This window comes from Macrotis lagotis, chromosome X (genome assembly GCF_037893015.1).
Source record: "Macrotis lagotis isolate mMagLag1 chromosome X, bilby.v1.9.chrom.fasta, whole genome shotgun sequence".
Classification (NCBI taxonomy): domain Eukaryota; kingdom Metazoa; phylum Chordata; class Mammalia; order Peramelemorphia; family Peramelidae; genus Macrotis; species Macrotis lagotis.
In genome coordinates this window covers 328,620,135-328,638,350 of record NC_133666.1, presented here as the reverse complement: position 1 = coordinate 328,638,350, position 18,216 = coordinate 328,620,135, and the positions used below count along the sequence as shown (strand labels likewise).

General features: G+C 37.7%; 1 protein-coding gene across 4 annotated transcripts in view; it reads right to left on the bottom strand.

Moving 5' to 3' along the window:
• Window positions 1-18,216, bottom strand: part of PLEKHG4B (pleckstrin homology and RhoGEF domain containing G4B) — a 227,204-nt gene that overhangs the window by 14,740 nt on the left and 194,248 nt on the right. For 2 of the 4 annotated variants that reach the window (XM_074206370.1, XM_074206369.1), the window contains exons 18-23: window positions 15,571-15,741; window positions 12,221-12,401; window positions 11,182-11,298; window positions 9,023-9,292; window positions 7,995-8,212; window positions 4,125-4,184 (exon numbers count right to left, since the gene is read on the bottom strand). In XM_074206370.1, coding sequence (XP_074062471.1) covers window positions 4,143-4,184; window positions 7,995-8,212; window positions 9,023-9,292; window positions 11,182-11,298; window positions 12,221-12,401; window positions 15,571-15,741 — 999 coding nt within the window. In that variant the 3' untranslated portion in view covers window positions 4,125-4,142. The remainder of the gene's footprint in view (window positions 1-4,124; window positions 4,185-7,994; window positions 8,213-9,022; window positions 9,293-11,181; window positions 11,299-12,220; window positions 12,402-15,570; window positions 15,742-18,216) is intronic. The other 2 variants (XM_074206372.1, XM_074206371.1) reach the window with 2 other exon arrangements.

Genomic DNA, 18,216 nt, shown 5'->3' with positions numbered 1-18,216 from the left:
AAGTAGAAATTGAGAGAATCCACCGATCACCCCTGGAAAGAGAACCCCAAAAAACAACCGCTAGGAATATTATAGCCAAGTTCCAGAATCCCAAGTCAAAGAGAAAATATTACAAGGAGCAAGAAGAACACAATTCAAATATCATGGAGCTGCAGTCAGGATCACACAGGACTTAGCAGTAACTACATTAAGGATTTGTAGGGCTTGGAATATAATATTCCAGAAGGCAAAAGAGCTTGAAATGCAACTGAGAATCAACTACCCAGCAAAACTGAACATCTTTTTCCAGGAGAAAAGATGGACTTTCAATGAACCAGTGGAATTTCAATTGTTCCTGTTGAAATGACTAGAGCTGAACAGAAAGTTTGTCCTTCAAATACAAGACTCGGGTGAAGCATAGAGAGTGGAGGAGAAGGGGAAAATATGAGGGACTTAATGATGATGAACTGCATGTATTCCTGCACAGAAAAATGATACTGATAATACTCATATGAAACCTCTCATTTAATAGAGAAGGTAGAAGGAGCTTTTATAGATGAAGCATAGGAGAGAGCTGAATTTGAAAATATAATGTATTGTAAAAATGGAGTCAATGGCTAAATGGGAAATGGATTGGGAGTAAGAGAAAGGAAAGGTGGAATAGGCTAAGATATTTTGTATAAAAGATTTTTTTATTGCAATGAGCTATTGCAATGATATGGAAGGGGGAAGGCAAGGGGGAATGAGGGAACCTTCACTTTCATCAGAAGTGGCTCGGAGAGGAAATAGCATATGCATTCAATGGAGTATAGACTTCTAGAGTGAAAAGGAGAGAAGGGGGAAAGGGGGAAAGGGGAAGGGGGGATGTGGGTGATGGAGGAGAGGGTGGATTGTGGGGGAGAGTGGTCAGATATAATACATTTTCTTTTTTACTTCTTGCAGGGGGCTGGGATTGGGTGACCTGTCTGGGACCATGGGGCCAGGTGGTTGCTGGGTCTCAGGGGTGGTATGTAGGCTTGGGGCCTCTTGGCCTCAGGGCCAATGATCAGTCCTCTGTGTCTCACAGCTACCCCACAGCACATTTTAGAAGAGGTACAGAGTGAAAGGAGAGAGAAAATATAGTATATAATAGTGGGGAGGTATGGATGGAGGGAGTTGTGATCAGCAAGGGCAATGGTGAAAAAATAAGGAAGTAGTTTTTGAGATGGACTTATCATAAAGAATGGGATCCACCTCAGACAGAGCTGGTGGTGTTGGAACACAGACTGAAGCACATTTTTTTTCTCTTTCTTTTACTTTATTTCTCATGAGGATCTATATTTTTTTGGGGGGGGGAGGGGCATATTATGTTTACTCTCTTTTTTTTTAGTTTTTTTCCAAGGCAAATGGGGTTAAGTGGCTTGCCCAAGGCCACAAAGCTAGATAATTATTAAGTGTCAGAGACCTGATTTGAATCCAGGTACTCCTGACTCCAGGGTCGGTGCTTTATCCACTGTGCCACCTAGCCACCCTATGTTTACTCTTAAACAAGAATATTTTAGTAATGTATAAAGAAAACATCACTTGTACAAAAATTTTTAAAAAGTTAAAGAAGACAATATGATGATTCCAATGTGTGTCAAGTATCATGTAGATGGTAATTTGGGATTATTGTGTCACAAGAGCATAAAGAAAAGCAATGTGTATGAAACTAAGGAAGGAGGGCCAGCCAGGGATTCAACTGACTGAGACTTTATGTAGATGCAAAGGGTCTTCTTTTCTCTAACCAGGAGCACACTCTAGCCCAATAGCAATTAGTCATCAGTTCATTGTATCACAAAGACTTTTCTGGGGAAGTAAGATCTGTAATTTCACTGTTAAAGAATTAGCTTTGAGGAAATTCTCTCTCCTAATGCAGAGGGGCACCTGTTTGGCAGGTTGTAAGATTGCTTGAGGTTAAGGCTGGCCACACAGTCAGTAGCTACCAGAGGCTACTTCTTGAAATCAGGTCTTCCTAATTTCCAGCTCTTTAGCTATTAGGTCCTGCTGTCTTTTTTTTTTTAGATTTTTCAAGGCAATGGGGTTAAGTGGCTTGTCCAAGGCCACACGGCTAGGTATTTATTAAGTGTCTGAGGTTGGATTTGAACCCAGATACTCCTGACTCCAAGGCTGGTGCTCTATCAACCTGTGCCACCTAGCTGCCCCTAGGTCATGCTGTCTTATAGCATAGCATACATATATGTCCTGAAAATGATTTTTTTGAGGCAATCAGGGTTAACTAAGTGACTTACCCTGGGTCAAAAAGCTAGCAAATATCTGAGGATGGATTTGAAGTCAGAACCTCCTTATTCCAGGGATGGTGATCTATCCACTACACCACTTATCTGTCCCCTGAAATTTTTTTTTAAACTAAGTGATTTCCGGGTGTAAGCTGAAGTCTGTGATAGCAAACAAAGTTTAGAGATTCCTCATGGGCAAAGACACAAAAGATTACCTCAGGGAGCCAAACTGGGAATAAGCTTCCAGTTGGGGTTAAGAATTCAGCTTTGACGCTTTCTTGGTTTGTTTCTTTTCAAAGCTCCAAAGTATATTTCCAAACCCATATTGTTTGTGGGTTATTACCTTTGAATAAGTTCTTGGGTAGCACTATCTACCATAAATCTTCCTAAGTAAAACTCTTCCCACTTTCTGGGATCAGACTACTAGGGGAAACAGGATGTAGGAAGTTCACAGGAGATCCCTGAATGGAACAGCAGACTGGGCTCTCCCAGTGCTTTAAGACAACCCCTTTCTATCAGCCTTCTCTGTCCAGTATTTGAACATCTTTTGTGAAAACTGTGTACACCTGCCAAGAACTCATTACTTGAAAATGCTGACTCTGGAAGAATGTGCATGAACTGATGCTAAATGAGATGGGCAGAACCAGAAGAACGTTGTACACCCTAATAGCAACATGGGTTGATGATCAATCTTGATGGATTTGCTCATTTTGTCAGTGCAACAATCAGGGACAATTTTGGGGTATCTGTGATAGAGAATTCCATCTGTATCCAAAGAGTTCCCTTATTGGAGTTTGAACAAAGACCAAAGACTATTACCTTTAATTTTTTAAAAAAAGGTATCTTATTATGTAATTTTGCTATCTCTTATATTTTATTTGTTCCTTAAGGATATATGCTTTCTCTCTCAACAACATTCAATTTTGATCAGTGTATAGCATGGAAACAATGTAAAGCCTATCAGACTGTCTTCTGTGTGGTATAAGGGAAGGGAAGTGAGATTGGGGGGAAAATTGTAAAATTCAAAAAACAATTTAAAAAAGGAAAGGCTGGCTGGTCTTAGGTAGGTAGATAGGGGGAAGGGAGGAGATGGGGAGAGAGAATAGGAAGGAATAGGTAAAAGGGAAAGGTGGAAAGAAAGCCATAGGTAAGTGAACAGAACAAAGATGATTTCCCTAAACTTTAATTCCTAGTAATCTGTTAATTCCAGGCAAATTACTTAATAGTCATTTCTTTTCCTCAGACCTTCTTTATGTAACTACTGTATCACAAGAGTTGGCAGACATGGAAATGGAAGCTTGTCTAGGCATGCTATTGACTATTCTCAAATTAAGTCATGGGGCTTGGTGTGATTGTTTTATTTTTAAACTTCTGGTGTTAGGTTAACCTATGCTAAGTTCTCTGGTCGTCTATCTTGATTTTAGGCAACTTGTAAAACTGATGATAAATGGGCTGGGATTAAATCTGCCATATTTTATTGCATTTCCTAAGTGAAAATATTGTCCACACTCCTAGTGGGTAGAGTTTAACTGCTATAAAAGTCATCTTTTTGTTACAGTGCAATCCATCCCCCAAGACAAGAAGTGGCTAGGACACACGATACACAGAGGGGGAAATTCAGTGAAGGAGAAGCAGCAGAGGGCAGGTTACATTACCTTTCTGACAGAACCTTAGGAAGGAAAGCATTGTTAATATCAGGCAATGCAATTAAGCTTCCAGTGCTCTTTTAATATGGTTAGACATGCAAATCAGCCCAGAGAAATGTCTGCATGCTCCAATTTAATTGTTAACTTTGACATAGCTGTGGCAACTCAGAGCATCCCTCCCTCCCCTTAAAATATTTAACTTGATTATTTCAGTGTTGAGCTGATAAAACCAGTTACTTACTGAATGTTTGCCTCCCAGTCAAACCACTGTTGAGAAGCCTAATACATGAGAAGTTTTGTTCTGACAAGAAAGGGAGGGAAATCAACTAATTAAAACCAATGTCATTATTTATCTTAGACAATTTTGGTCATACAAGTTTCCCTGAACCAAGTGATTGTTCCAAAGCCTATAGCTTATCCTCTAGACTCAGAGGACCATTATGCCCAGTAACATACATAGTAAGGGTTTCATAAATGCTTGCTGGCTGTCTGACCAACCTGTAGGTCAATTCCTCTACTACCTTTTTACTAGGTCTTGGAAGGGACATGATTATGGAAAAAGAGGGATGTATTATGAGTTAGAGAGGATGGGGACTGAGCCAGCATCCTTGGTAACATTCTAGGAACGATCTCTAAGTCTGAATTAAACCTTCAAAAACCACTATTTATTTTCTTTTCCCTGCCTTATCATGTCTACTCATCTTCCTCTCCCATTGTCTCTAGCCAGACTTTCTTTGCTGCCATCTTTGTGTTTCTCTGCTTCCATTTTTGCTTTTCCTTTCTTTAGGATGTCTTCTTGTTTTCAGCTTTTATACTACAACCTGTTTTGCATTTGATCCAACTGCTAGGGTCTACTTTCCTAAACTACTTTATATTTAACTATATTTATTCTCTGCATTTTCATATTTTCTCTCCCTTCAAAGGTAATTTCCTGGAGAACAGGGATTTTTTCATCACTATTTGATTTTTTTGTGTTTGGATGATGGTTGGCCATATGAAATGATGGTTGATTAATTGACTGATACTCTGATCAGTCTTATCTTGCATTTCTAAGCCCCTGTATACATTATTTGTCCTATATTATTTTAAAGTCTTTATATCCTGTTATGATTGCTAAAGCTTTTCTTTTTAGTCTAATTACATTCTAAGTTACCCTGGAAGGGCCAAATCTTTTATTTCTTTTATATTCCTCACAGCAACCACTATCTACAAAGGGCAATTGATGAAATATTTTTTTTAGATTTTTTCAAGGCAATGGGGTTAAGTGGCTTGCCCAAGGCCACACAGCTAGGTAATTATTAAGTGTCTGAGGTCAGATTTGAACCCAGGTACTCCTGACTCTAAGGCCAGTGCTCTATTCGCTGTGCTACCTAGCTGCCCCAATTAATGAAATCTTAATGAAAGAATGGACCGTATATGTGTTTTTCTATGAGCATCCTTGTCATCTAAGTTGTTGAGTTTAATTTTAATACCCAGTTCTTCACTGCCTAACTATTTAACATTGTGATTCTCAATGAGATCTCCTACAAGGGGATTTAGAGAAAAACAAGTATTAAATGAGAAATGGAAGGGTTGTGATCTATATTAATGGAGGAGGAAGTACCACCCTTAAGAGATCACAGGTTTATTGTAATATGAAGTATGTAGTTGGCTAAAGGACCAACAGTGCTAGTTAATCCATGTACCCTATCTCATATCTATCAGAACTCTGGAAGTTACTTTTTCCTCCATAAGAATGGCACAAACAGATTTTTAAAATCTTTTATTTTTAAATTAGCATTAAGGAGATTTGACAACATTCTGAAACTTTGTGTTTAAAGTCAGAACAAATTTTTGTACCATGCAGGTAAGATAAGTTTTTTTCTGAATAAAAAAAAGGTGTTGCATTTGTCTTGAGTTCACTGACTTTTCAATTTCATATTCTTGTCCCCCCTTTTTCTATGATCAATTTTAATTCTTAATTCTTGGCATTGTTATACTGCTTCATTTAAGTTTGGTTGCCCTAGCTAGCTTAAAAATAATCTTATAGGGGTGGCTTGGTGGCACAGTGGATAAAGCACTGGCCCTGGAGTCAGGAGTACCTGGGTCCAAAGTCGGTCTCAGACACTTAATGATTACCTAGCTGTGGGGCTTTGGGCAAGCCATTTAACACCATTTGCCTTGCAAAAACCTAAAAAAAATAATTATAATCTTATCTTTTAAAATCCTCCAAAATGAAATTGTCTCCTTTTCCAAACCAACATTATCACTCTTAACAAAGAGGAAAGGTGATATGAAGGGCAGAATCATGTACTGAGATCTAAGAGACCTAAATTCTAGCCCCTGCTCTCTCTTTACTGGGACTCACCTTCCTCATTTGTAAAATAAGCGGGTTGAACCAAATGATGTCTAAAGTACCTCAAGCTCTAATAATGTATGAACCTTGAGGACAGAGAAAGAGAAGGTCCTAGTATTTCTCTTGTATCCAATTTAGTGTTCAACTGATGGGTTGTGAATAGATAATTACCAGGTTGGTATTGATCTGGAAGACCCTTTGCTAAATTTCTTTTGAAGTTATTTTGTATAGACTTAGCTCTGTACATGTTTTCCCCTGAGAAACTTCCTGAGAACAAGGATTGCTTTATTTTTATTTGTATATATTCAGGGCCTAGGACAGTGCCTAATACATAGTATATAACAAATACTCAAAATTGTTTATAGAGTTGAAGTGAAATGACTTTTTTCCCCTGAATGTATATTGGTATTAATTCTTTAATGACTACTATCATTATTGACTAAGACTTTGTTTGGGGATGGCTGGATTGACAGTCATAGACTTAAAACATCTCAGTGAAATTCAGTTCTTAAAGAAGACTTTAGGCCAGTGACTTCTTTTACTCAATAAGGTGGTGTCAAGGCCTTCTTATTCACCTAGATTTTCTGGAGGACAACTAAAAAAGACACCAGTGATATGGATTTTAAATACTATGGGATCCCATGGGGTTCACTAATGGGTCTGGTTTGTAAGCTGCCTCATTTAACCACAATTTCATCATCACTTTTAAGGCACAAATCCAAGTTTTAATATTGGTTTTACATTCAGTTGAAATTACATTTTGTTTAAATCTTTCCTGGTAGGACCAATAGTTTTACTTTGAGTTCCCTATCATGGTGAATCCCACAGAAATGAATGTTATGCTAAGTAGACAGGCATTTTAGTTTCTTTTGATTGATAGAGGGCTGGCCAAAGTCATGTCATAATTTCCATTAATTCTTGTTGCTCTTCTGCTAGTATAACAAAACCAAAAAGACTCAGACCCAGTAGGGTTCAATGAACTCTATTGCTCTGCTAGCCAATTTTCTCCTTAGTAAATTTGTCCAAAGTGGAATGGGCATTCGTCTTCTAAAACACACAGAGACTGGTGAGATTATAATGCCTCTTAACTTCATAAGTAAAGGAGTCTAAGTCCTATTTATCTTTGTAATTCTCCCAGAGTCTAGCATTTTCAATATGGTAAGAACTTAACAATTGTTAATTAAAAGATTTTATATAGAGTTGGTTTAGGAGAATTCAAACTACCTATAAAACTTGCATTTCTTATCTACCTCCCTGGTGCACAACATGGATATTGTTAAAGATTTTGCTAACAAAGCAACACAAATATCTAAAAGAGAACTCTGTCTCATCCAATTTCAATGCTAGAAGTATGTTACATCAATGAAATAGAAACTCAAGAGTAGCTCTGTTATTGAAGAAGGCCATATAGATTAGGCTAGTTCTGAACTCCCCTATCAACTTTTTATCTTCCTGATTGCTTCTTTGCTTTTGCATGGGGCTGTTCTCTGTGCCTATCCTGCAGTCCTTCCTCATCTTCATTTTTTAGCATGTCTAGGTTCTATCAAGATTCAGTCCATATGGTCTGATATTTATTCTTTTCTAATCCCTTTTCTAATCTATTCTGTCTCTGTCACCTCCAAATTATTTTGAATTTACTTATTGTATCCCTCATTAGAATGAAAATTCCCAGCACATATCACAGTGGTTCACACGTAGTATTGTCTTTATTAAATGCTTGCTGAATTGAACTGAGTTGAATTCAAAGTCAATAGATAAAAAAAACCAAATACTTACTGTTGTAATATACTGATTACTATCATGTTTCAACCTAGAATTCTTCCCAGGGAGAGCTGGAGATGTGCACTGGGAGGATGGTTTGGAACCAGGATTTGAAGCACTTTCATCTGAAAATGTGTCTGGAAGAAGTTGAGACAGCCCAGGGTGGGCTGAGCTGCTAAAGCCACCGATGCTCTCTCCAGAGGTACACTGTGATGACTCAGAGCTCTCAGTAACTACAGATTGGGAGGAATAATAATAATAATGATAATGCAATTTAATCAAACATTAATCAGTTTATTAATTTTTAGAACATAAGTGCCCCAACCTCTCATATTTCAAGTCTAATATTTTTATATAGAGAAGTCTAAATTGCAACATTCTCTGCATATTAATTCCATTTTGTCATCATCAATTTATGCTGTCCCTGCTGTTAATACTAGGGGATAATGTAATAACTGCTAAATTTTCTTGGAGATATTATAAAAACTTCTTAGTTTTCCTTAGATCTTTATATTTGATAAATACTTTAAAAATCACTTAACAAAGAGAAGGGTTGGGCTATCTTTTCATTATCTTTTCAACATGACCCTTTCCCCTCTTATAATTTATATTTTATATTTCTTTATATTTTTTGATTAAAAAGTTAACTTTAAGAATTTCATAGGGCAGCCAGGTGGTGCAGTGGAGGGCAGCTAGGTGTTGCAGTGGATAAAGCACCAGCCCTGGACTCAGGGGTACCTGGGTTCAAATCCCGTCTCAGACATTTAATTATTATCTAGCTGTATGGCCTTGGGCAAGCCACTTAACCCCACTGCCTTGCAAAAAAAAAAAACCTAAAAAAAAAAAGAATTTCATAGCAGCACTTGTAGTAATCTGAAGCATCTCAAGATATAACCAAAGTTATTGGTCTAGTCAATTGAGATACCTTCTTCTAATTCAGTGAATCTGAACACTTCCTTCTGTCCCCCAAGTATTCTGTGCACATACCCCTCCTCCCTCACATCATTGCAACCTTCATTAGTACTGTATTCAGATCCACTTACTCATTGATGGCTGGCTTCCTGTTTCCTGTTCCAACTCATCTTCCTCAATACACGTTTTAATATCATAAGTCCAGTGATAGAAGGGAGGACTTAGCAGACCTGAATAAGATGGACTAGAATAAACATGCAGATTTAATGACCCCAAGATTGAAGATGAGGACTGGCTGCTTGAAGAGGATGTGCTGCTGTTAGAGATGGTAGAGTGGGGCCTTTTGAAGGGTGTTGAGTGATCAAATGAAGATACAGCAATAGATGCCCTAGATCTTGACTCTGTAAACAAAAAAAAAAAGAAAAAGGTCAATTTTGCCTCTTTTCCCTGTTATCATCCAAGCCACTGACGTTTCTTGCCTTGTCTTGCCTTGCCTTCCTTCCCTTTCTCAGTTGTCCTTTGATTTCAAAGAGGACCACACTAACTATATTGAAATGGCAGACTTGCCCACTATATTTATTATAATGAAGGGTATGTTGTGCAAGGACATCCTTCTCAGTTGCCTTTTCCAGAACCACTTCACTCCATGGCCTGATTTGATAGACTCAGGACTTCTGGTGATAGTCTGAATGTGGAGGACTCTCTTGCCCTTTGGATGGTCTCCTCTCTGGTATCATTGAGGCACCACAGTAGCCAGCACACTGGGTCAAGCACCAGCTGTGATTATCTGGTAGCAAGTTTGCAACAAGGCAAATCCAGACCTGTCTCTCCAAGAATCGACCATCAGCATGGGCTACTTTCCCTTGAAGGTCCAATTGTGTGACAGCTGGTATATCTAAACCTGTCTCCTGGTGGACTAATCATCAGTGTGTGTATATATATATATATATATATATATGTATATATATATATATTTATATATATATGTATATATCAAACTCCCCCTGGAACCCAAAGACTTCAGTTTCTTGGAAGCTGCCTGAAGATAATGGGAATGCAAGTCAACATTGTTTATGGTTGGAACTACAGCAGTATCTGATCTTTAAACTCCGACTTTTGTGCTGGATTAATGAGAACATTGTTGGAAAATGTTTTTGCTCTGCTTTGTCTTGTGCCAGTCCAAGAATCTCACCTCTAGAGGTGCCTCTAGAGGCACAATAAGAATACCCCTTTCCCAACCCTCTTAATCATGGCCTCAATTCTGAAAACCAACAGATTCAGGATCAAATTCCCTTATTCTCAGTGGGGGTATCCAGGCAACCCGGGCCTGCTTTGAAACTCTAATTTTTTCAAAATAAACATTTTGGACCCCACAGGTCCCACTCAAATAAGAGTCCTGAGGGGGTACCAAGAGGCAGGGCTCCAACAGGTGGTAGCTTGCCTCAAAGTTGACTGCCAGCTGGATCCCTAGATCCTAGGTCTTCTATCTTGCCCTAAATTAGAAGTGTAGGGTCACTCACTTTATTGACTGGAAAAGCAGTTTTGATCTTCTAGACTTCCAATTTGGGTTAGTTCACTCCACTTTGGTGACCTGATGTCTAAGGAGGCTCATCATATTAGTACTGGTTTTTAAGTGTACAAATGATTGACTCTGCAAACCTGAGCTCCCTGGCAGCAGGGGTTACCATGCACTATCATGGCAAGCATCAGATTAATCTTTATAATGCACAGCTCTACTTATATCATTTGCTTGCTCAAAACTTACAATCTCAAAAGTGGAAGAAGCTCAGAGACCAAAGTACATCTTGATATTGATTAGGAAACTTTTCTATGACATGACCAATGAATGATTATCCACATGGATATGAACACTCTGAGAGGAAACCTATTCCCATCTAAGGCAATCCACTCTTCACTTCGAGATAGTTGCAATAATTAGAAAGTTTTTTCCTTATATCAAGTCAAAATCTTTAAGGAAATTTTTAATAGCTCCTTATTGCCACCTAAATAAATAAGTGCTCAAGTAGGATACAAACTCTGTATTGTATTCATCTGGAAATACAACTAAACACATAATAGAAAATTCATTATTTTGCAACACCTTTATTTTCAATGAGGGGATCATTAATTGTTCATGAGACCTTAATGGATATGAAACTGTGATTGTTATGCATAGAATCTTTGATCCTAAGCCACCAAACTGATACTACCTACCAAGTCTGGTGTTTTATTTTTAAAGTCAAATTTCTCCAATAGAAGACAGAGTGAAGACCAAAGTAACAAGTGGTACCTGTTCCTTTCATGATATAATCTATTGCCCGGTCACTTATGGCTGCATCACTGGGTTTGATATCCATGAATGGTTTGTTGCCTATTCCCATAGATACCATTTCTTGCATTCTGAGTTCTAAAATAGAAAACATGTGCAACACTTGAGAGAGAAACTTCATAGAATTGTAGATTTTCAACTGGAAGAAATATTAGGAGTCATCTTACTCATTCCCTCTTTTTTCAAAGAAAAGGGTCATGTGACTTGTCCAATGATGCATAGATTGCAAACAGCAAAGCCAAGATTCCATGCCAGGTCTTTTTTACTCCAAATCTGACACTTTTTAAATGGAGCTTAACTGACAATTTTCTTTGGAATATTGACTGTTTCAGGGCATGTTAATAAAGAGACTAAACAGACAAAGGGGCGAGAGGGCCAAAGTTGAATAAATTTGCCATTTGTTGCACTAAAACAAATAAACAAAAAAACTATTGTTATGACCTGAGAGATTTGTAGGAGCCCAGGGAAAAAAAGAAACAAGAAATCAGTCCTGTGGCAACAAGAAGGATGTCAATCTTTCTTTGGCTCAGTTTTTGTAGCTGTAGGAACTTATTTTGCTCTCTGGGGTCCTAGCAGCAGGAGATCATGTAAATGGAGTCTCACTGATGGGAAGAGCATGGGGGTAGAGAAAACAGCAGCTTTTGGCCTGGAAGATCCCAAAAATCAAATGGAAATGAATTTTGAGAAATGGCCATTTGAACAGGTGAGAGTAGGGAGCAGCTAGGGAAAGGCCAGTTTCATTAAAGTAGATTTCTCCCAGTCACCTATTAAAAAACTCCCCTCTAGGTGTAAAGGATTTATAGTTTTTCGGGTAGATTATTCTCCATAACTCCAGAGAATAGTTATTCTGATTCACATGGCTGAATTCTTTACACTCAAGATGTAATATGGCCTGTCTTGAGTTTCCATCATATTAAACTATCATGTAAAATGAAATTTGAATTAGTCCTCTCCAACATGAGCTCCTGCTATTGCCTTGTAACTTCCCTCTATTTTATACCTCTGTTCCTTAGAGCTTGCCTCCATAGGATTTTCCCTATGATATTCGTCCAGGCAATTTTCACTTCTGCTGAACTTGCTTGAAGAATGTATGTATCCTGGGATTTCCGCCGCCTTCGGAACCAGATCTCAAACCTCAGACCACTGTCTCCAACATTCTCTGTCATTCCAATTTCAGCAGTCTGAAATCATATCCGGTATCCAGAAAAATCAGAGTATTCAATTTCCTCTTATTTTCCACAACATTGTAAAATTGTTTTCACTGCTAAGAATCTGATGGTCCAAATAATTCAACATGAAAATTAATCTACTGTACAAAGAAAATCTTTATTTTCTATGGCAGCTTCTAAGAGTAGCAACCACTTCACATATTTATGAAATGTTATTTTTCTTAAATAATTTGAATATATAAATGTAATTGTCCTAGTCAAATTCATTCATGTTCATTGGTTAAGGAAGGGGGCAGATATTATTCCCCATACCCTCACACTCATCCTCACCCCTTTTTATATAGGACAAGTAAAATTATAATCTATTTTCGTAAAGCTTAGTTCTGAGCTTTAACACAAACACACACAACTTCAGTGGTTCCCTATTTCTTCAGAAGCAAATGTAAAAATACTTTGTGGCATTTAAAATACTTTACAAGTGGACCTCTTAATACCTTTTCAGTTTTCTCAGATTTGACTCTATTGTATATATTCAATGGACAGTAGATTCAAGTGATGCTGGTCTCCTTGATGCTCCTCATATAAGATGCTTCATCTCCTGACTCCATGCATTTTCACTGGCCCCTGCTGCCTAGAATACTCTTTGTTCATCTCTGCCTTTGAAGAATCAACTTGAATATCACCTTCTGCAAGAGGCCTTTCCCAATCTCCAATCTATCTCCAAGTAATCCACTACTAATGCCTTCCCTATGAGATTTTTGTTGTTTTTCAGTCCTGTCTGACTCTTGGTGTCTCCATTAGAAGTATTCTTGGAAAAGTTGGTGTGGTTTGCTATTTCCTTCTCCAGCTCATTGTACTGATGAGGAAACCAGGGCAAACAGGGTAAGGTGACTTGTCCAGGGTCACACAACTAGTAAATGTCTGAGACTAGATTTGAACTCAGATCCTCCTGACTCCAGACCTGGTGCTCTATTCACCTAACTGCCTTAAGAGATTATCTTCCATTTATATTGCTTATATCCAGGGGCAGCTAGGTGGTATAGTGGATAAAGCACTGGCCCTGGAGTCAGGAGTACCTGGGTTCAAATCCAGTTTCAGACACTTAATAATTACCTAGCTGTGTGGCCTTGGGCAAGCCACTTAACCCCATTTGCCTTGCAAAAAACCTAAAAAAAAAAAAAGAAATCTCTAAGTGGGTATGAGTATACAAATATGCAAACACATATATTGCTTATATCTTCTATGTACAATTTTTGGCATGTGAGTTCCATGAGGGCAGGAATCATGTTTGTGCTTTTCTTTGTATCCTCAGTGTTTATTAGAGTGTCTGGCACATAATAATCATTTAATAAAACCTTTCTGATGGATTTCTGATGGTTTCCTGGAAGTCAGTTAAGGTGAGAGACAGGAGCAGGGTGTGAGGTAGCAGAAATCCAGACTGAGATGACCATGGGGGAGGAAATTATCCTAATCTAGTATGTGGCACATTCTTAATAAATATTTGTTGGCTGATCTTTCCCCTTCTTTCATTTTTAGATCAGTCAGGACTCTACTTGCTTTGTTATTTCCTAGATGGCAAATTCTTAGGTAGCACAGTAGATAGAATGCCAGGCCCAGAGTCAGAAAAACTAGACTTTAGACTGATCTTAGACTCTTTTGCCTCAGTTTCATTATCTGTAAAATGATTTGGATAAGGAATTGGAAAACTACTCTAGTATCTTTCCAAGAAAATCCCAAATGGGATCACGAAGAATCACTCATAACTGAAATGACTGAACAACAACAATAACAATAAAAAATTCATAACAAAGGTGCTAGCAGTGGAGTCAGACATAACTGTAATGACTGGACAGCAACAATAACAATAAAATTTTCATTGGAAAGGGGCCAGTAGTGGAGTACTGGGGTTAGAAGGGATTGGAGACTGGGAAACACCCCTTACAGAGGGTGAGATTTGATTTGAGTAGTCAAAGTGATCCTGGGCAAGTCATTTAACCCTGTTTGCCTCAGTTTCCTCATCTAAAAAATAAGCAGGAGAAAAAAAATGGCAAGCTACTCTTGTATCTTTCCAAGAAAACCCCAAATATGGTTTTCTGAAACGAAAAACAACGACCTCAAAAAAAGTTTCTAATTAGTGCTGTGCTTTGTTAAGCTTCTGTGAAGCCCTTTCCTAGGATCATGCATACTTGGGGCTATTCTGAGCCCAGGAGTGCTGGCTCTCATTACAAGAACTATTCTCCTTAGATGACCCTATGCTCTGATGGAAAAACCCTGAAACCCAAAGTTTCTTGCAAACTGACAAGAAGAGGTTTTTCCCTGGCACTGTCTGCAGAATTAAATCATTAGAAATGCTTCCTAACTTGGAGAGTAGATGCTGTATATGTGCACTCATCCTGTTTTTATTTTTTATAAATTGTGAACAGTAGTCCATACTTTCTCTACACCTTATAGCCTTAGACTATTGTCTAGAGACCTAAGAGGTTAGGTCACACAACTAGTATGAGTCAGGTTAATCCAAAGTCTTCCTGATTCCAAGCCTAACTATCTAGTGCATCACGATGCTTCCTGAGACCTCACTTGCATTCCTAATTGAAGGCAGGTGGTCAGAAGATCCCAATGAAAGGGGCCTGACAGTTTACAGTCAGTTTGACCCAACTTGCAGGAGCTTCTGTCCTGCCAAGTGCGCCAGGAGGTTGATTCAGACAGCTGTTGACGGCCCAATAAGCCCTTGTCACCACAATAGAAATGCAAAATAGAATTTTTTCTCAGGAAACATCTGGCTTCCAGTGATTCCCATTCAGCAAGGCATCTCAATACACCATATAAGTAAATACAAGTGGTACAGGGATGACCAACACCTCTGGGGAATAAGGCTGAGCTCACAGTGGTCTGAAGTTTTGGAAAAATCAGGTAATGGACAGGAAGAAATTACACAGTGAGGCATAAAAATACTATGGTGATGCTCTCCATTTCATTCCATGAAGTTCAGTTGTTGTGCTTTTCCCCCTTTTCTCACTAATAAACCATGGAATTTATGGAATAAGAAAACCAAGGAAGCTATGAGTTTCTTTTAATCCAGAAATAATTACCAACCAAACCCATTAAAAAAACCCAAACATTCTGTGTAAAAATCCCATCCCTTGTGCCCATGTCACAGTCTGGGTGCTTTGTCTGCTTTTACCTTGAATGACTGTTTGTACATGTAAATGTCATATCCCCCATCAATCTTCTTGGTCTTGCTAAATAAGATAAGATCTTCAAAAAGGAAGACGTGTCTTAGATATTTTTTCCTTCCACAATAAACAATAAATTCATCCTGACATCTCAGCTGCCCCTGTTCTTTTAAATTCACCTAGAGAGAAAGAAAAACATCTTAAAGAGATAATGAAGATCTTGTTTAATCTGAAGCAGGTTGAGAGTATATTTATATTGCTATCATTCTTCATCTTTAAACATCTCTTTAGCTATGCAACATTCAAGAGTATAGGAACAGGTACAAGCTTCTGGTCTAAAAAACAAATGTTAAAAAATTGTTTTTAACATGTAATCAGGGAAAAACAAAAAAAATGTTAAAAAGAAAAAAAGAAAATACATATGAACTATATATTTTTTTAAATTCAACAGTACATTTAAAGTAATGATTATGCACCAAAACTTATGTAGAAGATAGAAACATAAAAAATGACAATCTCCTGATTGCCCCACAGCAGTCAGCTATGGATGCAAGTTTTCCAGGAAGGAGAATGGTCTACATGAATAGACAGAGGCAGGTAAAGAAACATTTAATAGCTAGCCTCAGGATACAAGAAAGGTAGAAATGCACTTGTAAGGTTTATTGGAACCAGATTGAGAAGGGCCTTAAATGTCAGTCAAAAAATAATAATAGTAATAACTAGAATTTATAGTACCTACTATGTGACAGACATTCTACTAAATATTTTACAAATATTTTCATTCTGATGTCACAACAATTCTGCAAAGTAGATACTATATCATTATTCACATTTTACAGTTGGGGATACAGATTATATAAACTGCTCAAAAATCACACAGTAAGTTCTAAGGCTAGATTTGAATTTAGATCTTCCTAAATCCAGTGCCAGTGCTTCATCCATTCACTACCTCACTGCCCAAGGTAACCCAGTAAGTGACAGAAGTCCACATAGTCTGAAGCCAGATGAGATCAGGTCCATTTGACTTTTCCCTGAACCTTGCTGCCTTTCTTTTGCAGACACAGAATGGGCTGATGACTCTCTAATGTTAGGAGATACCCTAGAATCACAGAGCATTTGTTGTTGTTCTAGCATCAGATAAGTCGGAATGGGAAAGTTCCTAAAATTTGTTGGAAAATTTCAAAAGCCCTTCCTCAATTGCAAAATAAAGGATAATGACAGCATTTACTTTCCAGTCTTGTAAGTTAAAATCAAATGAGGTCGTATTTATAAAGTGTTCCTACAGTTCCTAATAGACATTATATAAATGATAGCTATTATTATTGGTTTACTATCTAATAGTAAGAATAGGATGTGTGTATAAATATTTATCACACAGATTAAATGAAAAGAGTTCCAAAGAATTTTAAGAAATTAAGGAAGTTTTGATCTGTTTCTTCTTTTTATATAACATGATTAATATGGAAATGTTTTACATATATAGAAAACCTACATCAAATTGCTTATTATTTTAAGGAGGAGGGAGGGGAAGAAGTGAGGGAGAAAATTTTATAAAAAAACTGAATATCTTTACATGTAATAGGAAAAAATAAAATCTAGTTAAAAGAAAAAAAGAAATAGAGAAAGGGAGGGAGGGAGAGAATATGGAACTGACAATATTTTAAAAAATATGTTAAAATGTTTGCTTACATGCAATTAGAAAACCAAATCAAATTTAAAAAATTTTTAAAGAAATTCAAGGAAGAGAAGATGCAGGGCTAAGGGCTGAAGAGAAGGGATCAAGAAAAGTTTCATGGGAGAAGGTTCATCTGAGTAGGTCTTAATGGGAAAAAAAAAGATTAATTAGAGCAGTCATCTCTGGATGCAGGGTTTTCCAGGTAGGAGGATGGCCTACACGAATAGACAGAGATAGGTAAAGGGTATGAACAAAGTTTAGAAACATCTAATAGTGCAATTCAGCTAGCCTCAGATACAGGAAAGGTGGAAATACATTGTAAGGTTTATTGGAGCCAGACCTAGAAGGGCCTTAAATATCAGGCAAAAAAATTGACTAGAATTTGTTATTTTACTAGTATGTGACAGACATTCTACTAAGTACTTTATAAATATTTTCATTTTGATGTCACAATTCTGTAAAGTAGATACTATAGTATTCACATTTTACAGTTGGGGAAAATGAGGCAGATAGAGATTATATGATCTGCTCTAAGTCACATAGTAAGTTCTGAAGCTAGATTTGAATTCAGGTCTTCTTGACTCCAGCACCAGTACTTCATCCATTCCACACCCCACTGCCCAAGGTAACCCAGTAAGTGACAGAAGTCCACACAGTCTGAAGCCAGATGAGATCAGGTCCATTTGACTTTTCCCTGAACCTTGCTGCCTTTCTTTTGCAGACCTAGAATGGGCTGATGACTTTCTAATGTTAGGAGACACCCTACAGAATCAGAGAGGGTTTGATGTTGGCCCAGCATCAGACAAGTCGGAATGGGAAAGTTTCTAAAATTTGTTGGAAAATTTCAAAAGCCTAATGATACTACAAAGACCAAAAATGTTAGTTATATAATATTCTGAGGAAGACACTGTGAAGTCACCTGAACAACAGGGACAAATTGTGACCTCCTTCATGTCAGTCCAATGAGATTAGTGACTAG